Source organism: Bos javanicus, chromosome 29 (genome assembly GCF_032452875.1).
Source record: "Bos javanicus breed banteng chromosome 29, ARS-OSU_banteng_1.0, whole genome shotgun sequence".
NCBI classification, from domain to species: Eukaryota; Metazoa; Chordata; class Mammalia; order Artiodactyla; family Bovidae; genus Bos; species Bos javanicus.
Window position 1 is genome coordinate 33,868,762 of NC_083896.1, and position 20,773 is coordinate 33,889,534.

The 20,773-nt window shown below is 54.0% G+C and overlaps 1 protein-coding gene across 4 annotated transcripts in view; it reads left to right on the forward strand.

The window, feature by feature from the left end:
* The first annotated feature begins 302 nt into the window (after nucleotides 1-302).
* OPCML (opioid binding protein/cell adhesion molecule like) overlaps nucleotides 303-20,773 on the forward strand; it is a 1,065,415-nt gene continuing 1,044,944 nt past the window's right edge. The window contains exon 1 of one of the 4 annotated variants that reach the window (XM_061406442.1): nucleotides 303-1,361. In XM_061406442.1, coding sequence (XP_061262426.1) covers nucleotides 1,112-1,361 — 250 coding nt within the window. In that variant the 5' untranslated portion in view covers nucleotides 303-1,111. The remainder of the gene's footprint in view (nucleotides 1,362-20,773) is intronic. The other 3 variants (XM_061406441.1, XM_061406443.1, XM_061406444.1) reach the window with 3 other exon arrangements.

Below are 20,773 nucleotides of genomic sequence, written 5' to 3' on the forward strand. Positions count from 1 at the left end.
TTGGGGGCAGAAATATTTATAGTGTTACTGTGTGTGCCCACCAGAGAAGGCAGTGGCACCCCACTCCAGTACTCTTGCCTGGAAAATCCCATGGATGGAGGAGCCTGGTAGGCTGCAGTCCATGGAGTCGCACAGAGTCGGGCACGACTGAAGTGACTTAGCAGTAGCAGTAGCAGTGTGTGCCCACCTTCTGTAATACCCCATGTTGTTCATTTCACAGATCCTGGACATTGAGCGGGTCCATCAGAGGGGCGCCTCCTCAGGGAGCAGAGAGCACCACCCATGGCAGGCCTGGAGACCGGGAGGGGGGCTGTAGGCCTTCCTGAGAGTAGCTGTGGAGCAGGAAGGAACTGCACCCCCATGAGGAATGGTCCACGTGAGTGAGTGGCTGTTTCAGGGGAAGGGCTGCACGGGCTGTGGACAGTAGCCTGGATAGAAGGTAGAAAACTGCAGGCTCCTTCTGAGTTCTCTCACCCAGAGATTCCCGTGACTTCAGCTGCAGCCTGCCTCCTGTCCGTCATTTTGAGCACACCCCTGCCCCTGGCGGCCTCATCACACCAACTGCTCGATGTCTACAGCTTCACCTCTGGGGTTTGAGGATGCTCTAATTGTGGAGAACCGGGCCAATTCTCCTTGCATCCTTCGTGGAGAAAACCCTGATGCACCCATCTTCCTGCTGGGAAAACTGAAATCAAAGTGCTCCTAATAACAGAGTTGGGGGGCAAGGCGGGCACAGATCTAAATGTCCCAGTGACCCCCGTAGGCGGCCTCGGCTCTTGTCCCCTCCCCACCTGGAGACCAGGAGGAGGGAAGACAGTGAAGAACTGGCCTGAGCTTTGGTCACAGTGCCTTTCTTGCGCCCTGAGCCAGCCCCTCCCTCTGCCCACGAAGGCGCGCCTCTGCCCACGGAAGGAAGGAAACCCTGCGCACTGGCACCTCACCCACAGAGCAGCGTCCGCCTCGTGCTCGGGGCGAGGGTGAGTGGGGGGCAGACCGAGGCTCCCCGGAGCCCAGCCTCCCCGCTGCAAAGTGCCCGCGTGTCGCTCAGGAGAGTGGAGCCAATGCGAGCCTTGGAGGAGGTCTGCTCTGCGCCCCGCACAGATTGGTGCTGATGGTGCTTACCAGTTGTGTGTCTGTGCAAGAAAAAACCCGAGACGCTGCTTGCCTGCTCCCCCTCTCTCCTGCTCTCTCCCTCCCTTCGCAAACATTGGATTTAAACCTGCTCAGAATTCAGTGCAGAGGAAGGCGGCAGCGGCAGCGGCAGCAGCCGGCCCAGCCGCGGGGACCCCGCAGCCTCAAGATGCACCAGCCCGCCTGCTGGATCGTCTTCTCCGTGACGACCGCCCTGCTCTTCATCCCAGGTACCCGACAGGGGCTCCGGCTCCACCGGGCGGCTCCGAGGAGGAGCCGAAGAGGAAGGGGCAGGGGTGTTTGGGGAGGGGGCGACCAGGGAGTATGAGCTGCGTGTGCGGGTCGAGGTGGGCTCGCGCCTGAGCACGCACCGCTCAGCTCTCCCTCACGCGCACACACGGGTGCTTGCAGCATAGCTCTGGGGTTCGCCCTCCCCGCGGCGGCGCCAGCGGCGGCGGGTCTGGTGAGCTGGGTTCGAGAGCTGCACCCGCTGTGAGGCACTGCTGTCTCTTGGCGCCCGGTGCCGGCTGGCTTTAACCAGTTGTGTCCCAGGGGTCGGAGGAGAGGGGCTTCAACTCCCAGCAACCAGTCCTTCTCGCCACTCCTGTTGGGACCAGCAGGAGATAGGGGGGTGTCCTGGTTCCTCTGCCCATCATTTCGGCACCCCTCCTATCTCCAGGCATCTCTATTTTTCCATCTCTCCTCCTTTCTCTCTCCCTCTCCCCTTCCTCCCTTCCTCCCTCCCACCCTCTCCCCACTCCTCTCTAGCCCCTTCCTCTCCCATCCCTCCTGCTTTGCTCCAGTATTTCTCCTCTTACAAGGCTCTCCCACCGCCATCCTTTCTTTATCCTTCCACCAAATGGGCAGATTGTGCCTTTGAAATTCAGAATCCCATTTTCCGCCTCCTCCTCCTTGCATCTGAAAGGCGACTTTCCCCTGACAGAATTTGGAATGTTCTCACCAGTGGAAGGGTGGGAATCTGGGTTTACCTGGTTCTCCTCAGCACCTTCCTTCCCTCCCCGGTGATTTAAACGTGGTGCCACCTAGCACAGCAGTAACTTGTTTGGGGGGAACAAATTCTGCAGCGACACAGGTGAGATGCTGCAATCCTGCCAGAACAAGCTTAGTGGAAGTGTTGCAAAACCCAACATGTTGTAATAGATTTGATAATTGCACGCGTGTCGTTCGCAAGCAGACAGCTGAATGCCTGCAGGCAGCCTTCAAACACTGCTGAAGGGACTGGGCTATGCTTCCAAGGGTTTAGACAGCATCTGAGAGTCTGTGGGGTTTCCACCCTCAGCCCCAGCCCAAGAAGAATTTTCTTTTCTTTTTTTTTCCCAAATTGAGATTCATGCATTTGGTTACACATTCACTTAAACTTTAAATCATGTACGTATATACATAGATGTAAATACTAAGATTCTTAAGCCTTACGTATCCTGGTATGGGTAAAACACACAATTTCACATTTTTATATTCAGAATTTCTTGGCTTTTTTTTTTTTTTTAAGAACATAAAGGCCTAAGTATTTCTAAGCTGCCAAAGTGAAATCAGAAAAATGAAAAGTTTATTGGGAAATGGGAAGAAGAGGATGGTGTGGAAGGAAAAAAGAGGAATTCCATTGTATAATGTGATGCTGTTTTAAAATTGCACGTTTCCCAGCCAAGACGGGCTCTGCACAACCACGTTCCAGGCTGAGAAGTTCAGAATGAGGGCTTCTGCTCCTCTTCTTCCAGGTTCAGGCCTGGGAGGGGGTTTCCACAGGCTCAGGAGGGAAGGCCAAGGGGCTCTCAGTACCTTCTGCAGCTGGGTGGAGCGAGTCAGGTGGGCACTGTGGGTCCAGGTGAAGAGACAAACTTTCCCATGGGTGCCAGTCCCTCCCTGGGTGATAGCTCAGAGCCCCCAGCACCCAGCTCCCCCCTCCTCTCGCTGAGCCAGAGCAGAGTTGGCAGGACAGCAGCGCTGGGCCCACCCTCCCACCCTTGGTGGCTTTGGGCTCCTCTCTGAACACTGCACTTCCAAAGTGGGGAGGGAGCGAGCCCCCGGAGGGTGCTGGAGCTGCATTGCAGTGCATCCTGAAGGGAGCAGAGCCTGTGATGCCTCCCCCTAGAGGTGCAGGGCACCCGGTACCCAACGGGCTCCTCTCCACTGTGGGGACAGATGCACCCCCACCTGAGGCAGGCTCTGCTCCAGGGCACGGCCTCCCCCCGCCCCTTGTCCTCACCAAGATAAGCTCAGCGAGCCACGTAGGGGGTGACATTTCTGCTGGGAGGGCTGCTCTTCCTGGTGATTGTGCTGGAAGCTGGTCTCGTCCTCCAGGAGGAGGAAGAGGAGGAAAGTTGGCCCTGGAGCCTCCCAGAGAAAGGAAAACAGTGTCACTTCAGGAGGGTTCCTGCGGGGAAGCTGGGCCTGGCTGTGCCCAGAAGTTCAGGGGTGACTGCTGCCTCACTTCTTGTGCTTCCTTTACTGTTTTTAGACTCTACTCCTTTGTTTCTAATGATGCTTTTCCTCCCCTCGGGGTTAACACCAGCTCGTTAGCCGTGTACTTTCCCAGCGTCTAAAGGCAGAGGCTAATGCAATAATGCAGCCCTGACCTGGTTGGGCCGCGATGCCATTTCATTCTGCAGCGTTCTGTTTCCTGGTGAAACGCGCATCTCCATCCCAGAATAATTTTAAGGCTAATGTTGTTGTCACCTGATGCCTTGGCGGGGGCGGGGGTGGGGGTTGGGGGGGGCAGGAGCGGGGAGTAGGAACCGTGGCCTAACAACTGCTTTTCTAGACAGACTCTCTGGGACAGGAAAGGCAGTAACACTTGGAAACCATAGTGAGCCCACACACGAGATGGGGAGGGGACTCGGTGGACAATTTAGTTGTCACTCTGGGCTTAAGAAGTTCCTGAGACCCTGCGTGCCAAGAGTGGGGGCTCAGGTGGCCCCAGACAGGAGGAGAGACTGGCCTGGGCAAGGAGCCTTACTGATCTGGGGTTCCGGGGCCTTGGTGGGAGAGGAGTGGGTGGGAAGCAAGCCTGGGTGAAGAGTGGGGGTGGTGCAGATTAACATAAGAACCCCTACCCCCACCGCAGACGGGCATTTATAACAAGCACCCCGATCCCTGGTCCCTCTACGCTCACTTTGTCTGTAGTTGAGAATCTGTCCACGGCCTGCAGCGTTTGAGTCCAAACCTCTCTGGATCTGCCTTCTTCCCTCTGCGTGAGACCCGGCAGGGCAGAGGGGGTGGGTGTGGGGGTGCTGTCTTTATGGCCAAGGCTCAGTTTTGGAAGCACAGGGTCACCCCAGTCAAAGGCCCAGCTCTGTGGTGCCAAGACAGGCTCTGTGATCTGGAGGGCTTCTGTCCCCATGCTGAGATCATGACCTCCTGCCTGTCACCTTCTCCTGAGCTGTCCTCTGGGCCTCAGTCTACCAGTCATCTGTAGCATGGGTTTGAGCAGCATTTGCTTCTTGTTTGCAACTGCATGGAGTAGCCAAAAATGTAGGCTAGGCGATCACAAGGTGAACATAGAAAACCCATACTGGTCTCCTGGTAATAGGGCAGAAAGAGGGGGCTGCTGCCCAGGAGGGGAGCCGGCCTTCCTTGTGGTGGAGGAGTTGGAAGGCAGGGTGGAGCATACGATGATGCATAAGTCATTGTCACGCAGTGGTAACCAGCCGTCCAGTCCCAGCTTTGTTTATCCAACAAGACCCTCTCCGGGTTCTGATTACACAGTCTGCAGAGTAAGATGCCCTCCTGCCTTAAAAGAACAGGGTCCATGAAACAGGGAATTATTCCAGTGTTCCTGCCCTTGGACCTGATGCTGTGGCCCACGGACCTTGAGCTTCCTGGGCCTTGGTTTCTCCGTGTGGAGGACGAGGGTGGCCGATGTGGCCCCTTTGGCCCCCGATGCTTCTCTGAAGTCTTCTCAGGTGCTCCGCCCTCGGGCCTTGTGTCAGGCTTGGCCAGTCGGCACTCCGGGCTGTCTCCTGCAGCCTCTAGGCCACGACCTCCGGTCCTGGGCTCGCTGGACCCGAGCCCTGGGCTGTTGCCATCGCCTGCAGCTGCCTGGGCGGAGACAAGGCCTGGATGCCCAGCCCGGCTCTTCCTGCGGGAGATCTCGGGCGTCGGCCCACAGATGGCTGGGGGCTGCCTGCGAGCCCCGTCAGCAGGGGTGGGCGTTCGCACCACTCGCGATGCTGGGTGGCACCTTCCAGACACGGAGGCTGGACGTGTGCTCGGAGGAGGGAGCCAGGCTGGCCTCACCAGGATGGCCCTGCTCTCCTCTGCCCACTTGCCTGACCTCGCTGAAGGTGCCAGGCTTCAGGCCAGCCTCATCTGCCCTCTACTGCCTTCATGTTCTTGGTGGGAAACTGAGTCTTTGCTTCTCAACCTGCGAGGCCTTGGCTGCCTGCCTTTCCCTAAAGCGGGGAGGCAGTAACAGGAGTGGGGGAGGATGTGGCTCCATTTACTAGATTTCTGCACAACTCAAGTCTGTGCCCTAAGGTGGTGGTGCTTGTAGGGCCCCACGTAGCACTGAGGTTACGTAATCCTGGGAATGGGCAGGAAGAGACCCTGTATCAGGGATAAACTCGAAGACAAACGTGCTTGCTATTCCCTTCCTGTAGCTTTTAGAATACACATCCTTCCTTCACTAAACCCACTCCGCCCCCGCCCCCCCCCACACACATATGGGCCTCCAAGTCAGAGCTCAGCCTCCCTCCCCATCACATCCACAGCCCCACAAGGAAGGCAGCCTATCCCTCAGGACTTGCATCTCTGCTCCTCCAGGGCTCCCTGCTGTAGCCACAAGCCTGAGTGCTCTCCTGTGGGTGCCCGTGGGGGCTGGCCTCCACCTGGCCTGTACCACACTCCACCATGGCCATGCACGGGAGCGCTTCCCCAGCCATGTAGGGACCCTGTGCATCCCCCCACCCGCCCTGGGCCTGGAGCCTGACCCTGGTTCCCCAGCGCCTCCCTCCCCATAGATCCCTCAGTGCCCAGAGGCTGGGGGCTCCCTTGCAGTTACTAGGCTAACTTAATTAAATGTTTGCCGAATGCTTTGAGACACCCCTGGGCGATGCGCTGGGTAAGTGCGAGGCATTATCATTATGGTGCAGGCACTTTCCTTTAATGAGCAGAGACGCTGCGCTGAGACACCCCCGAAAGGCCCAGATGGATCGATGCAGTGGGACACAGGCCATTGATTGGAGCGGCTGCTCGCAGGTTCCTGGGAAATGGTAAGTGACACCCACCCCAGGAGGACCAGCACCTTCCACCTCTCAGGGTACAGATCCTCTGAAGCAGCCTGAGTGGCCATTCTTGCCCGTTTCCTCATAGGGAGTTTACAGAGGCTGTGCCACCGCTCCTAGACGTTTGCTTAGTGGTTGTATCAGGGATAATGCCACATTCCTGCCTTGTGGTCTACCTGGGACATTCATCTTGGGTTTTGCTCATTTGTCAAAGCGATCATGAGATAGGCAGGGGAGATACTATCCAATCCTGAGCTTGTCTTTTCTTTGCTTAAAACCCTATGCAGACTTCTGGTTGCTTTAGGACCGGAGTCCAAAGCAATTTCAACCTGGTCCCCAGGCCACGGCCTGCCCCGTGCTCCGTATCGCTCAGGGCTCAGTCCCCAAACATTGTGCTCTCTCCTTTCCCAGGGGTTTCCCCTGCGAGCTCACCTGACCCTCCCTTCATGATGTTTCTGGATAAATGTCCTTTCCATCCTTCGGGGCTCAGCTCTAGTTTCTCTCTCCTAGGAGAGTTTTCTAGATGCTCTAGAGTAGGTTATGTTTCCCTCCTCACTGCCCAGTCCAGGAGGCCAGGTTTCTCCTGTTTAACACTGTTGAGTCCAGGTATTTTAGAGTGATTCTTCCTGTTATGTCTCGCTTTGCTGCCTGGACTGTGGTCCCTCGGGGTAGGAAATGCATCCAGTCACATGACGGGGTGCCCTGCACAGTGACGGATACAGACTATATGCTCACAAAGTGCTTGTGAACTGAACAAATGAGGAGATGGACGAATGGACACGTGCATGGGTGACCAGCCAGGTCACACGAGTACCAAGTGTCAGCTTCTCCTCTCCACCCTTTTCTGTTCCTCCATCGAATCTTCAGGCATCTGGGCCCCTGGGTTGGGCCTCCCATCACTTTCTCTGTGTGGAGAGAGAGGCTTTGCTAATGGGAGGTGGAAGTGTTGTAGTGATTACTCATTCCGGTCTTCACGCTTGTCAATAAACACCAGCCTGAGCTTCCAGCCACACACACGCGTGGCAGCTCAGAGCTGTGGACAGTGCTTCTGCATGTCACGTCACCTGTCACCACAGAGACACCTGTGAGTGAGGGTTTCTCAGTAAACATAGACTTGGGTCCTGATGTTGGCCGTCGGCCTCATGGGAACCAAAATCACTCAGGTTTAAGCAAATCCAGGAAGGTGACGCTAGTGGTAAAGAACCCGTCTGCCAATGCAGGAGACGTAAGAGACTCCGGTTCAGTCCCTGGGTCGGGAAGATCCTCTGGAGGAGGGCATGGCAACCCACTCCAGTATTCTTGCCTGGAGAATCCCATGGACAGAGGAGCCTGACAGGCTAGACTCCATAGGGTCACAAAGAGTTGGACACAACTGAATCGACTTAGCATGGAAACTCATGAGGTGGCCCCGACTATTAGACATTCAGACTCACGCTCACAGTGCTAGCCGGGTGCATGCTACAAGGAGGAGCTGTGTCCTCAGTAAGTAGGATGCTGGGTTTAGGGCAAACAATGATAGAGAGCACAGGGTGAGTCATGCCTGAGCAGGTGACACCTCAACGGATTCGTGTTCACAGGACCAGGTCAGAGGGCTCAGCCAGTCTGCAGAGATGGAGACAGGGCTTCTCGTGTTTGTCCCAAGTCACTTCTTACAGCCGAGCTGATGTCAGTCTTACTCTTTCGTGGCTGTGGGCTTCTGAGTAGCAGGGGTCTTGCCTTACTCCTGTCTGATGATGACGACACAAGTCCCAGTCACATTTGCTTGTCTGACACGTTGCATATTGAGTGATTACTGTGTGACAGGCACTGTGCTGGGAACATGAAGCCTGAACAAAGTCCTCGTGGTCCCTGCTCTCAAGGTGTTCATGGCCTCATGGGATAGACTGTGTGTCTCAACTCCGTGCCCCCATGGAGGGAAGTTAGGCTGATGTGAGTCCTGTTGGAGGAGAGGTGGGGGCTGCCTCGGTTGCCTGCAGGAAGGGCTTGGCTTGCCAGGGAGGCAAGACCACTTGTCTGTGAAAGTGACAGTTGAGCTGAGATCTGAAGGATGAAACACAGAAATTATCCAAACTCAGGGAAGGTATGGGAAGAGACAGACAGAACAGGACATGCAGGGACCAGGAGCAGTGGGGACCAGAGGGCATCATCCTGTTTGTCAGGAGCATGGAGGAAGGGTGTGTGGTACAGGAGGAGGTCAGCAGCCCTGGAAGCTCGTGTTAGTTGTCCTGGTCTTCATTCTAGAAGTGATGGAACACCACTGATGCGGCTCATCTGCTGGGGGTGAGCATCGTGACCTACATTTCCATCTCGCTACTGTACAGGTGTAGAGAGGGTTAGAAGGCAGCAGACTCAGAAGGGGTGGGCCAGCCGGGAGACCTCTGCAGTAGATCAGGTGGGAAATGGCTGGGGGTGTCGGACTAGAGAGACAGGGGTGATATGGAGCCTCTCTGGGAGAGTCAGAGCTGCCCCAGACGCATCTGAAGAACCCACGTCTAAGGCAAACCCATGGTGAGCCCTGGCAGCACCCGGCAGAGAAGAGGCTCTGTCCTGCACATCCTGCTTACAGACCATCTCCTTCAGCTCATGCGTAGTTTTCCCCTGGGACCATCACTCCTGGAGGTCTCATCATCTCAGTCCCTTCTCTGGTGGGACTGAGCTTCTGCTGGCTTCTCTTAGCAGCTAATGTAGGAGCTTAAAATCGCATCATTCACCTCCCAGTACATTAAGGAGATCACAAAAGGCTCCAGCACTATCATCTGCTGGATCCTGCCTGGGGCTCTTTGCTCCTAAGTAACCAGGCATTTTAGAGATGCTTGGATTGGACTCAAGATTGATTATTGGGAATTTTCAATCTTCTCACCAGAGTTACTGTGATGTCATGAAAGCAGGCATGACCTCCCCGTCATGCCCACCACCTGGGTGAGTCCTGTTAATTTTACGTAGGAAAGCAGAGCCCTGGGAGCTGAGAGGGCCGCTGGAGAGTGTCATGTCCTTTCCTTTCACTCCACAGTTGAGAGTGTTGAGGCACAGAAAGCCCAGTGTCTCATCTAACGTCACACAGTCAGTAGGGACCAGCCAGCATGTCCACATGGAATTTCAACATCCTGTGCTCACAGCCCAGCTGGTGGTGTTTTTACACAGCATTGAGCTGTGCTGAGCCTCCCCGTGAGGTCCCCTGTTGGAAAGTGGACCTGCAGCCTCGGCCCCTGCTCTGTTCCCCTAAGCTCTCTTATATCAGTGTGCAAGGAGTGTGTGGAGCAAGGGACTTCTGAGTGCCTGGTACCCAAAGATTAACTTGACAGGTCAGGAGCAAGAGAGAAGCCTGTCCTTCTCAGGGGCATCCTCATACTGTGAATGATGTCTATACTCGAACTGGGAGACTTCTAGAAACCAGTTGATCCTTGATGTGTGGAGAGAGATGTTCAGGGTGGTACATATCAAATACCCCACACATGTCTACCTGTCCTGTTTGGTCTGCACACTGGGAAAGGCACCTGCCTTTATCAGCACTGGACCATCAAACCCGAGAGAAGAAAACCCACCCAAAATGCTGTGAGTGTTATAGTACCGATTCCTGGTGAAATGGGGACTGGCAGTGTGTATAGAACCTCTGTGTACATCATAACCACTCTGTATGATCTATGATTGAAGTGAAGGCTTGCACCCCTTTCCTCACTCCCTGCTCTGCCCTCACTATGGACCACACAGGCCTGGGCATAGTTGATGGAGAGATGGGGTCAGGAGAGCTGTGGACAATGTGGAATGGGAAGCCAGGATGCATATTCACAGCGACAGAGATCTAGGTGGCTGTGCTGGGGCCAGGTTCCGATGGGCATTTGCCTTCTAGGAAGACAAGCCTCAAGCAGCCTTTGCTTCTCTGAACAAGACAACCTGGTTTTTCTGAAGAGCCCAGTGCCAGGGGATCCCCAGCTCCTCGAAGGCAGAAGAATGTTGGAATAGAGAGTGTGGAGGTGGAAATAGCCCGTCAGCCTCCAGTCCAAGGGAGGCTGAGTTGCCTTGGGAGTCCCCTGGCTTCCTCCCACGGAGACGGCCGTGCCCAGTCTTACTTGGCACCAGGGTGGACGCCTCTTTGGGTGAGGCCCAGATGGGAAGGGATGGTGAAAATCACTTGGGATTCTGCATCTTTTCCTGATGAGTCCGCCCCTTCTCCTGTTTCAGGGGGAAGGGGCTTCCCTGGTGGCTCAGATGGTAAAGAATCTGCCTGCAATGCAGGAGGCCCAGGTTTGATTCCCGAATCAGGAAGATCATCCACTCCAGTGTTCTTGCGTGTAGAATTCCATGGACAGAGGAGCTTGGTGGGCTGCTGTCCATGGGATCACAAAGAGTTGGACATGACTGAGTAATTAACACACATATATACATTCAAATAAAACCATGAGCACAGAGCCTGGTGCTTGTAAGAGCTCAACACTTGGTCAGTAGGATGATTATTTGGGGCAAGCTGAGTTGTGATTACATGTGGGAAGTCCAAGAAGAGACATCGCTTCAGATCCAGGGGTCACAAAGAGTCAGACATGACTGAGTGACTAACACTTCCACTTGGGAGTGAAAGGGCACCGCCCTACACCTGCACCCATGGTGCCCACGAAGATCGGCCCACACCTATATCATGACCTGGACAACTGCTTGCTTTCTTCTTTCATTTATTCATTTTTGGTGTAAAATAAGGTATAAGGACATACTGTACAACATGGGGAATATAGCCAATATTCTATAATAACCATGAACAGAGTGTAACCTTTGCAAATTGTGAGTCAGTATATTATATACCTGTAATTTTGTAATATTTTACATTAACTTACTTCAATAAAAATTGTTTATTTTTATGGTGGCCACGGAGCCCTTCTGCCATGCCTTGTGGGAGAATGTGGAACAGAGACCTCAGGAGCTGCGTGAGGGGCCTTTTCTCCTGTGAACCCATCCCATATCCTCTATCTGGCTTTATTTTCAATTCTTCATGACTCTTTTTTGTTCTGCTGCTTTTCCATGGTGACATCTGGGATGATGCCTGTGGTAGGTTTGTCAGCAAAACAAACCTGTCTCTCCAGTTTAACTCATCTGGGACACCGGCTCTCGGTTACCATCAGCAGACCTCTCACTGAGGCCTGTGTTTGGAATGTATGGTGGTTCAGACAGTAAAGAATCTGCCCACAATGCAAGAGACCCGGGTTTGATCCCTGGGTCGGGAAGATCCCCTGGAGAAGGAAATGACAATCCACTCCAGTATTCTTGCCTGGAGAATCCCATGCACAGAGGAGGAGCCTGGTGGGCTCCAGTTCGTGGGGTCACAAAGAGTCAGACATGACTGAGCGACTAACACCTGCCCAAAGAACTGGATACATGAGAAATATCTTTGTTATTCTCTTAGAATTTCCAAAGCTGCCTCTTTTGCACTGAATGTTAGTGGGAGGAGACAGAGCGGCGTGGCAGCCGAGAGCAGAGGTGAGAGCAGGAGGGAGTCAGGGTGGAGGTGGAGCTGGGGTTGGCTGGAGGCCAGAGACTGGGAAGGATGAAGACAGCATGAGGCTGTGAGGCGGGGGCTGCGGGCAGGATAAGGGGCAGAGGGTGCGGCAGAGACCCAGCAAGTGGGCAGCAGGGCCAGGTCTGAGCCCTGGGGCACCCCAGCCTCAGAGCAGAGGTCCTGCCCAAGGCTGAGTGGTGTGTGGGTGGTTTCGACGCCTGTGGCCCTCTGGGGCAGACTCCTCTGTGGCCAGAGCCCTGCCCAGGGCCCCTGAGGGTGGGCCAAGCAATGGGAAAACACCAGAGACCCCAGATTGAGCACAGGGCATCCTGGTAGACACAGCAACTGCCTGCCTGCCCTTGCCACACCTGAGCCCCCCAACCCCCGCTTCCTGGGGGGCTCAGAGCCCTGCAGGCTTGGTTGCAGGTAAGTGGGGGAAGTCTCTGCCTCATTCCATGACCCCATCTTCTCTGAGCAACCAGAGTAGTCCCACTCTGGCCTATTTCATACCATCCCTTTTTGCTATTAAAAAAACTGAGACCTATTGTACAATTAATATATCACTTAATGGAGTGGATATCCATTCCCTTCCCTGGGGATCTTCCCGACCCAGGGACTGAACCGAGGGCTCCTGCATTGCAGGCAGATTCTTTACCATCTGAGCCACCAGGGAAGCCCAGTGGTCTCTCAACTTTGTTTTAGAGCCCGTGCATGCACCTTACTTATTTATGCAGAGATGATCTGTGTCACTACACATATACAATAACAAAAAGGATGAGATAAAGAAATGAAAATAGGAATTCTAGTATTCCTTTCCTTTACTCGGTTTAGCACTCAGAGCACCCCTGGGGCCAGTACCACTCAGGTCCAGAACTCCGCTCATGCCACTTCCCTGGGCCTGGAGTCAGGACAGAAACATCACATTGTCATTGGCAGAAGGCGTCCACGGCTCCTCTCTGGCTGCTCCTCTCAAGACTCAGCATGGGAGGTGTCCTTGACCTCACCCCACTCCGTGTCCTGCTGCAGCACAGTTGCTCTGCAGGCCCCATCTCAGAGCAGCTGTCATGTCCTTCGACAATTCCGTCTTTGTGGTAAAAATGAGTAACATGTCAGTGGATACAGACCAGGATTACGGATGTTCTCTTGTTTATCAAAAAGGACCATTGAGGGGAAGTAAATGCAGAATAGTCTTGGGGGAGGAAAAGGCGCTAAGCACGGGGACCCTCCCTTCCAGCTGCAAGTGGCTCCTTACCCTAGTTCTCACCCTGTTCCTCTCTGCCCAGCTCTTCCCCAGGGACCAGCTGCTGCAGAAACTGTGGCCCTGGCTTCCCCTGTGGGAAGGTCCAGCCCAGGTGGGGGAAGGTTTAGAGGCCACGCTGATGGAGACACACAGGAAGGAAGAAGGAGACACACAGGAAGAAGTCCGGTAGGAAGCTTGGTGTCACTTGGTGACGCTGGATGGTTTCCTGCGTGTTGTCCCACTGATAGTGTAGCCCCAAGGATGGGGTCTCAGGTCACAAGTCCCCTTCCCACCTCTGCTACCCGAAGCCCATGGCAGTGTTGGCTGTGTAGCCACGTTGCTCAGACTGAGCCTGGCAGAGGTGCCAGCTCACGGCCGTTCTTAGAGACACGGCCTCTGTGATGGGCGGCATCGGCTTGAGGCTCACCAGGGCTTGGCCACACTCTCCTTAGAAGGACCCGGTACCACCATGTCTGCCCAGGCTTCGTGTAGCCTCGCTCTCACACTCCTGGATCAGAGGACCCTGGTCTCCAGCTCCATCCCATCTTCTCTTCAGATGCCCCTTGGTCCACATCTTGATACTCTGTCCTGTCTGGCATCTGGTTTTAGGAGGGTCCAAGCTGGTGTGGTGCAGGGTTGAGAGCAGGCCCACCTTTGGCTCTTTGCTCCAGATTCCTGCCTTCCCCAGCTCCTACGCAGAACCTTGGAGCCCTGGGCCTTGGAAGCCCTCCCCGACTCTGAGTAAGTGAGGCATCTTCATCCCAAGTTCTGCAGATTTCCCCCTGGGTTTCTGGTGTCTCTGGATCATTGAAAAAGTTGCCTATTTCTCCCCCCATGTGGCCCGAGTCTGTGGAGATGCAGCGCACACCTGGCCTTCTTTCTCATCTTCCTGGTTTGTTATCTGGAGCACATCCACTGGGGGGCTCATGAAGTGGGCTCTGCCCTCCAGTGATGCTTCCATGGTGAATGGTTGTGGTCCTGCACTTGCCTCTGGAGCGTGATTTCCCTGATGTTGCCAGAGTCTTGACACTCAGCAGGACACTTCTTGGTTGTGGGGTCTGCCCGGTGCATCTCAGGATGTTTAGCTGTGTCCCTGGCCTCTACCCATCATACGCCAGCAGCCCCTCTCCGGTTGTGACAACTGAGATTGTCTCCAGACACCGACACATGTCCCCTGGGGCACACAATTGCTCCTGGTTGAGAATCACTGTTGTGTGGTTTTAAATGGTCAGCACAGTCTCCTAGGAACCCCCTAACTTAGGTCAGTTGTCTTTCTCACCACTCTAATGAAGGACAGCCTTCTCTTTCTATTCCAGACGCCTGTACCTCTGATCCATCCTGGTTTCAAGTCTGTGAGAAGCTTCTAGTTTTCAGTTTGTTCCACTGAAAATTAGGTTTATCCCAAACCTGTAAATCAGGTCATCAACTTCTTCATCTGTGCTGGGTGCTCTCTGATGAACGCTTTGTAGGGATGGCTAACAAGGGGAGTGCACTGATGATAACACTGTTAGGTGTGATGGTGGGAACATGTCTGGAGTAAAGCAGATATGAGAAGTCTTAGGCCACAACCACGTGATTAGTTTAGCTGGACTGACTCTCTCACTGGGTGTGCCATTTTCATTAGTCAAACTGTTCAAACAACTCTCTTCTTTAGGACAATTGTGGAGTTTACTGTATTAGCTTGAGGGTAGTCAGGAGTGAGAGTGACAGCCCAGATGGGATTCTTATGCATGAACATTTAAACCTTAACTAAAATGCAATGTCTGAGATCATGGGTTGCAAACAGTAGTGTAAACCTACTCACAGTGGTGGTGGTAGAGTTTTGAGATCCATTAAAAATCCTGAGCCGGATTGAAATAGAAGGAATTTTGTCCGATGGCCCTAAATATTAAAATGCACTCTTGAAAGTTTGGGGGGGATATAGTTCCAGTGGTCATGTATGGATGTGAGAGTGGACTGTGAAGAAAGCTGAGTGCTGAAGAATTGATGCTTTTGAACTGTGGTGTTGGAGAAGACTCTTGAGAGTCCCTTGCACTGCAAGGAGATCCAACAAGTCCATTCTGAAGGAGGTCAGCCCTGGGATTTCTTTGGAAGGAATGATGCTGAAGCTGAAACTCCAGTACTTTGGCCACCTCATGTGAAGAGTTGACTCATTGGAAAAGACTCTGATGCTGGGAGGGATTGGGGGCAGGAGGAGAAGGGGACGACAGAGGATGAGATGGCTGGATGGCATCACTGACTTGATGGACGTGAGTCTGGGTGAACTCCGGGAGTTGGTGATGGACAGGGAGGCCTGGCGTGCTGCGATTCATGGGGTCGCAAAGAGTCGGACATGACTGAGCGACTGAATTGAACTGAACTGATAGTTGCTTTACAGTGTCATGTTAGTTTCTGCTGTACAGCAAAGTGAATCGGTTATATGTATACATACGTCTCTTCTTGTTTTGGATTTCCTTCCCATTTAGGTCACTAAAGAGCCCTGGGTAGAGTTCCCTGGGCTATACAGTAGGTTCTCACTAGTTATATATTTTATACACATTATCAGTAGTGTATATATGTGAATCCCAGTCTCCCAATCCATTCCCTGCTTCCTACCTTGTTGTCCATACTTCTTGTTCTCTGTGTCTTTGTGTCTGTTAAAAAGCACTTTTGACTGGGGTGTTTGGACTGATTCTTAATGAAAGGGAGGGATCTCGGGTCAGATACTCAGAGTGTCCTGTGTTTACCCCAGTCCATTGGTAACAGGGATCTCAGGAGCTCCAGGTGCTGGGGGTGGGAGCAGACACAGGTGAGCTGGAGCAGAGCAGGCAAAAACCTAGCAGGCGTGCGGGAGGAACTCCCTCCGCCCCCCACCCAACTTCAGTCACTTTGGAGTGACCTGTGAGCTGCAGCATGAGCCTGTATTAGAGAGGCCAGTGTATCAGGGCTTCAAGCCTAAGGGGTAGTCAGATCACTGGGGCAGAAAGCAGACCAGACCCTGTCCAGCCCCACCCTGAGCTGGCTTCTCGTTCCCATGTGAGCATCTTTGACCTCACCCTGTGGACGCTGACAGCATTGCAGCCCTATGGCCTTATGGATGCCTGAGCATGGGACCCGTGCCCGCTATCCAGATGCCTTTCTCATGGCCATGACTGGTCCTGAGGCTACTCCAGTCCTTGCAGAAGTGCTCTTGGGCTCCCTGGCTACTGCAGAGGCCTTTGCAGACCTGGGAGGCCTTGCCTTGCCATGTAAGGACTGACCCTTTGGGGTTCTGAGTTGAATTTCTTCTCTATATTCAGCTGATCCTGTGGCCTGATTTCTCTGCTGCGGGGTTGTTGACAACAGTAATTTTAGAAGCTAAACTGTTAATTTCTGCGATCTAGCTCACTGATTAGGATCTTTTCATGAACTCCATTATAAATGCCAGATTTGGTTTAGGTGAAAGCTGCTTCATGGTGAAACTCCACATTGGACGATTAGTTTGACAAGGTCACGGGTGCCGTGGGTGTCTGGTGAGCACTTGGTCTCTACCAGGCTCTGGAAGCTCAGGATTCAGGGTCTTTTTGGGAGGGGCGGCTGGAAAGCCTGCGGGCACATCACGGTGTGTTCTCCTACAGCCTTCTCATTAACTGCTCCCTGAAAGCATGAAGCAGAGTGAAAAACCTTTTCTTGAAGTTCCACCGGAGAGGCTTCCCAGATCTGGGAGGGGAGGGGGACCCTGGAGCCGACCCAGACACTGAGCTCCGGGGACTCCAGCTCTGAACGAGGTGATGGACATGATTACCTGGGTGATCGTCCGCGGTAACATGTCGATAAGCTGGTAAAGGGTCAGGGCGACAGCCACCAGGCGAGTGAGCTGCAGGCCTTGTTGGTGGAGCTCCTGGCCACATGTCACCTGTCACTGCAGGATCTGACTCAAGGAACATGGGTGATGTTATTGCTGGGAAAGTACAGGCTGGGTTCATAACATGCTCTGGAGTATTTAATGACAGGGAGAAACGAGAAGCCCAAGTCTGGGGAGGCCACGTCCGTGTCTACAAACGATCAGCGTCATAAGGGACCTGAGGCACTGGAGCCCAGCACGGAGACTCATGTGGTTTCACACAGCCACATGCAGAGGGGCCGCGGGTGAGTGGGGGGCTCAGGGATGGGAATGAGGTCTGATGAGTCCTGGCTCAGATACTTCTCATGCTCCTCCCTCTTGGAGAAAGTTCCCTATAGATCACCCCAGATCAGCTGCTCTGTGACTTGGAGTGGATCTGCCGATGTGGATCCGGGGGAGCAGGCTGGCTGAGTGAAGTCTGAGCATGCATGCATTAGAGGACTTCAAGGGGACCTCAGGGTAAACACTGAAAGGCAGGCTACCCCATTGCAGCAGGGACTATAGGCGAGTCAGGAGGGGGCTTGAAAAGCGTGGCCCCTTCTGTCTGTCCCATCCTTCTGACAGGGTGCTGGGGGTAATGCCAGGCAAGAGGGGGATGCCCAGGCGACTCCACCCCCACATTCATGGCCCCCATGCTCGTGGGCACCCCCTCAGGCTCATGGCCCCCGCCCATGTTCATGGACCCACGTTTGTAGCCCCGGGTTCTTCCTTGCTGTTGGGTGTGGGCCTGGTCCCAAGGGTAAGGCTGCTGAGACAGGCAGATGAGATCTGGGTGTGAAGCCTGGGCGAGGTGATGCCTGACAGGTCTCTCCAGCACCTCCTTTCCTCCCCTCCTCCGTGCGATCCGTGGGCAGGAAACGCAGCACTTAGAGCAGACTAGGCCCTCAGCCAGTGACTGCAGGTTGAATCTGCAGGCTGGAGTGGGTTCTACCAGGGTCAGGGCTGCAGACTCTCAGACTCGGGGCCCTTCCTCAGCCTTCTTCACCCCCTCTGCATGGAAAACTGGGGGCAGAAGTCATTCACCCCAGATTGCTGTGGTGAGTGGACTCAGAGGCTCAGAGAGAGAGATGATAGCAGTGTCCAATGGCTTTCATGGTCTTTCCTACTCAGGGTGTGCTTCCTGGGCCAGCAGCGTGGAAATGAAGACTCTTGATTACCCCAGGTCTGGCTTTCGGCTCTGATCTCAGCCCAAAGCCCAGCCCAGAAACAGTCTCTCCCACACAGCCTTGTTGACCACTGCACCCAGCAAGCACTCTTTCCCTCTGGACTCCAGGACGTGGTTCTTGATCCTGTCTGCATAGTGGGACCACGGTGGGGCGGGGTGGTGGGGGGAGCTCAGAACTCCCGGACCCCTGCCCGGGTCCTCCTCCCTGAGATTCTGATGTAATTGATCAGGGTGCAGTGTCTGATGCTAGAATGTTTTAAAATCTCCCCTGGCTCATTTGGGATTTCAACGACCACGCCAAAAAATGTCTTCACCGTTGTGAAGATTCTTCTCTGTAATCAGAGGGTGAACGACTTGTGCTCAGGAATTCCCCTGCTCCCCGAATGAGTACAGTGGTATTGGAAGCGGCGATGGGAGTTCAGGTCCTGAACTCACCTTCCTGGCCGTGCTGGGCTGTGTGCCCTTAGGTGGGTCACTGGCCTTTCCTCAGCCTCAGAGTTCTTCTCTATGGAAGACTGCACAGGGCATCCCTTAAGGACCCAGCTGGCTGGATGTTTTGTGATTCCAGTGTGTGCTCAGAAATCAGGGTTGATTGTAGCCGGCCCCGGTGCTGAAGCCTGACCTTTGACCCATTTTGGCGTGTTTTTGTCCTCCTCCTGCTTCACGGCAGTAGGATGCTGGCATTTTCACCTCTGGAGATGTGTCTTCTCAGCTGAATGTCAGGCCTTTCATGAGGTCATCTTCACCAAGCCTTCTGCTGGTCCACATGCTGCTCTGTCTGAATTATAGCAGGGTGTCCCTCAGGGCCAAGGAAGGGCTGGCTTGCCCCTAGAAGGTGTGCTCTGTCCTGAACCCTACCCTGTGGATCAACAGGGAAAGTGGGCGCAGATTTAAGACAACACTGAGGTTAAGAATAAGGGATGTGGGAGAAAGATCGTGGTGCAGGGACCAAAATGAAAAACATTTAGAGAAGTCAGATGCCTGCTGGCTTTGGAAGGAAGAGAGTGGAGGAGTGGGCTTGGTGGGAGCTGCAGCAGTCCAAGGGAGGCATTCTCCCCAACTCTGCACAGATGCTGGGGGTGAGACCCACAGAGTTCCGTCTCAAGCCCGGCCAGCATGGGGCATTCACACAGGATGACTGAGCAGTAACCATCCTGCCTGGGTCTCCAGGGAAAAGCTTTTCTGCTTCGGTTCTTAGGGCAGCGCCCTCAGCGCCTCTTGCAGCAGCACCGCCTCTGATTGACCAGGATGACTGGCACTACCTCCTCCATCTCCTGGGGGCCTCCCTGTGCAGTATTCCCAGAAACTCATCTGAAACAAACAAAATATACTGCTAATCCACCCCTGCACTTCCTGAGGGATCTTGGTGACAGCGGGGGAGGAGCAGAAAGGCAAGGATGCCACAGGTGTTGCAGGAAGGTTTGGGCTCAGCGAGCAGCAGCAGTGAAGCCCCGGGGCCCCCGTTCATCCCACTGGGCATTTAGGGGCTCTGATTAGGGGTCAAGCTCCCCATGGGCATCTCAGCACTTTTGGGATTGTTTGTTCTGCTCCTTGAGACTCAGACAAAGTAATTCTACTGAGTTTGGACTGAACCGAGAGCTCAGGTATATGGATCAGAGTCCCTTTTTCTGGATGATGGGAAATCAGATGAGACATTTTCTATGCTGGGGCCTCAGTTTTTTCAGACATGAGGAAGGAACTGTGATATCTGCCTTTGTCCCACCTCTGGATTTTTGTGTGGGTCCAGGGTGCTGTTGGTAGAAAGAGTTTAGAAAACAGGAAGGACCATCATGCTGACCAGGTATGCTTACTCTATCATTGTGCTTCTAGTTGGGGTGGTTCATGCTTATTAGAGGCTTCATATGTTTGGTGAAAATGGGGAGAAATCGGTGCCAATCAGTAGGTAGCTATCCCCCAGAGGATGTGGCCCTAGCAGTGGAGAGGCCAGGACTGGTTATCCATGTCCCTGTGGACTCAGAGACTGAGGCAGGAATTGAGCATGTTCAGTCTGGCTCCTGTGGAATAGGACAGGCTGGGATGGGCCTCACGTGGCTCTCTTGGGTGGGCTGGGGGCTGGGAAGTTGTTAGAATCCACATTCTCTTTCAGAGGATCTGAGGGAAGGATTGGTTCTCTCCTTTTGGGGGCACAAGTCACATCATTGCTTGTTTGTGGTCAGTGTCCATAGAGGAGGCAAAGGGCCTCCTCTGGTGGGAATGAGAAATGCAGAGATAGATAATACTTGCCTGGGCTGGGTTTCTGGGGTCAAGTCTGAGGTGCCAAAGGAAGTGGGTATGGGTAAAAGAGGCAAGAGGGAGGGTCAAAGGGCAGGCGGGTTGAAGCAGCAGAGAGTGCAGGACTGGGCAGTGGGGAGGGTGTGTCCACGTGGATGGCAGACCGAGGTCAGGGCAGGTGCTGAGCTGATGCCAGATGAAGTTGTAACCAGAAGCCTGTCTCCATGTCCCACACAGGGCCATCTGGTGTAATGAATAAGACCCCTTGGACCTTCCTGGGACACCCCCACCTCTCACCTCCCCTGTATCCTCTTGAATCACCCAGATAACAGTACCTGAGGTTTTACAAGGTGCTAAAACCACCTCCAAATGGAAGAAATTAACTGCTTGATGACTATGAGCCCCTAGCCCCCAGGCCTCT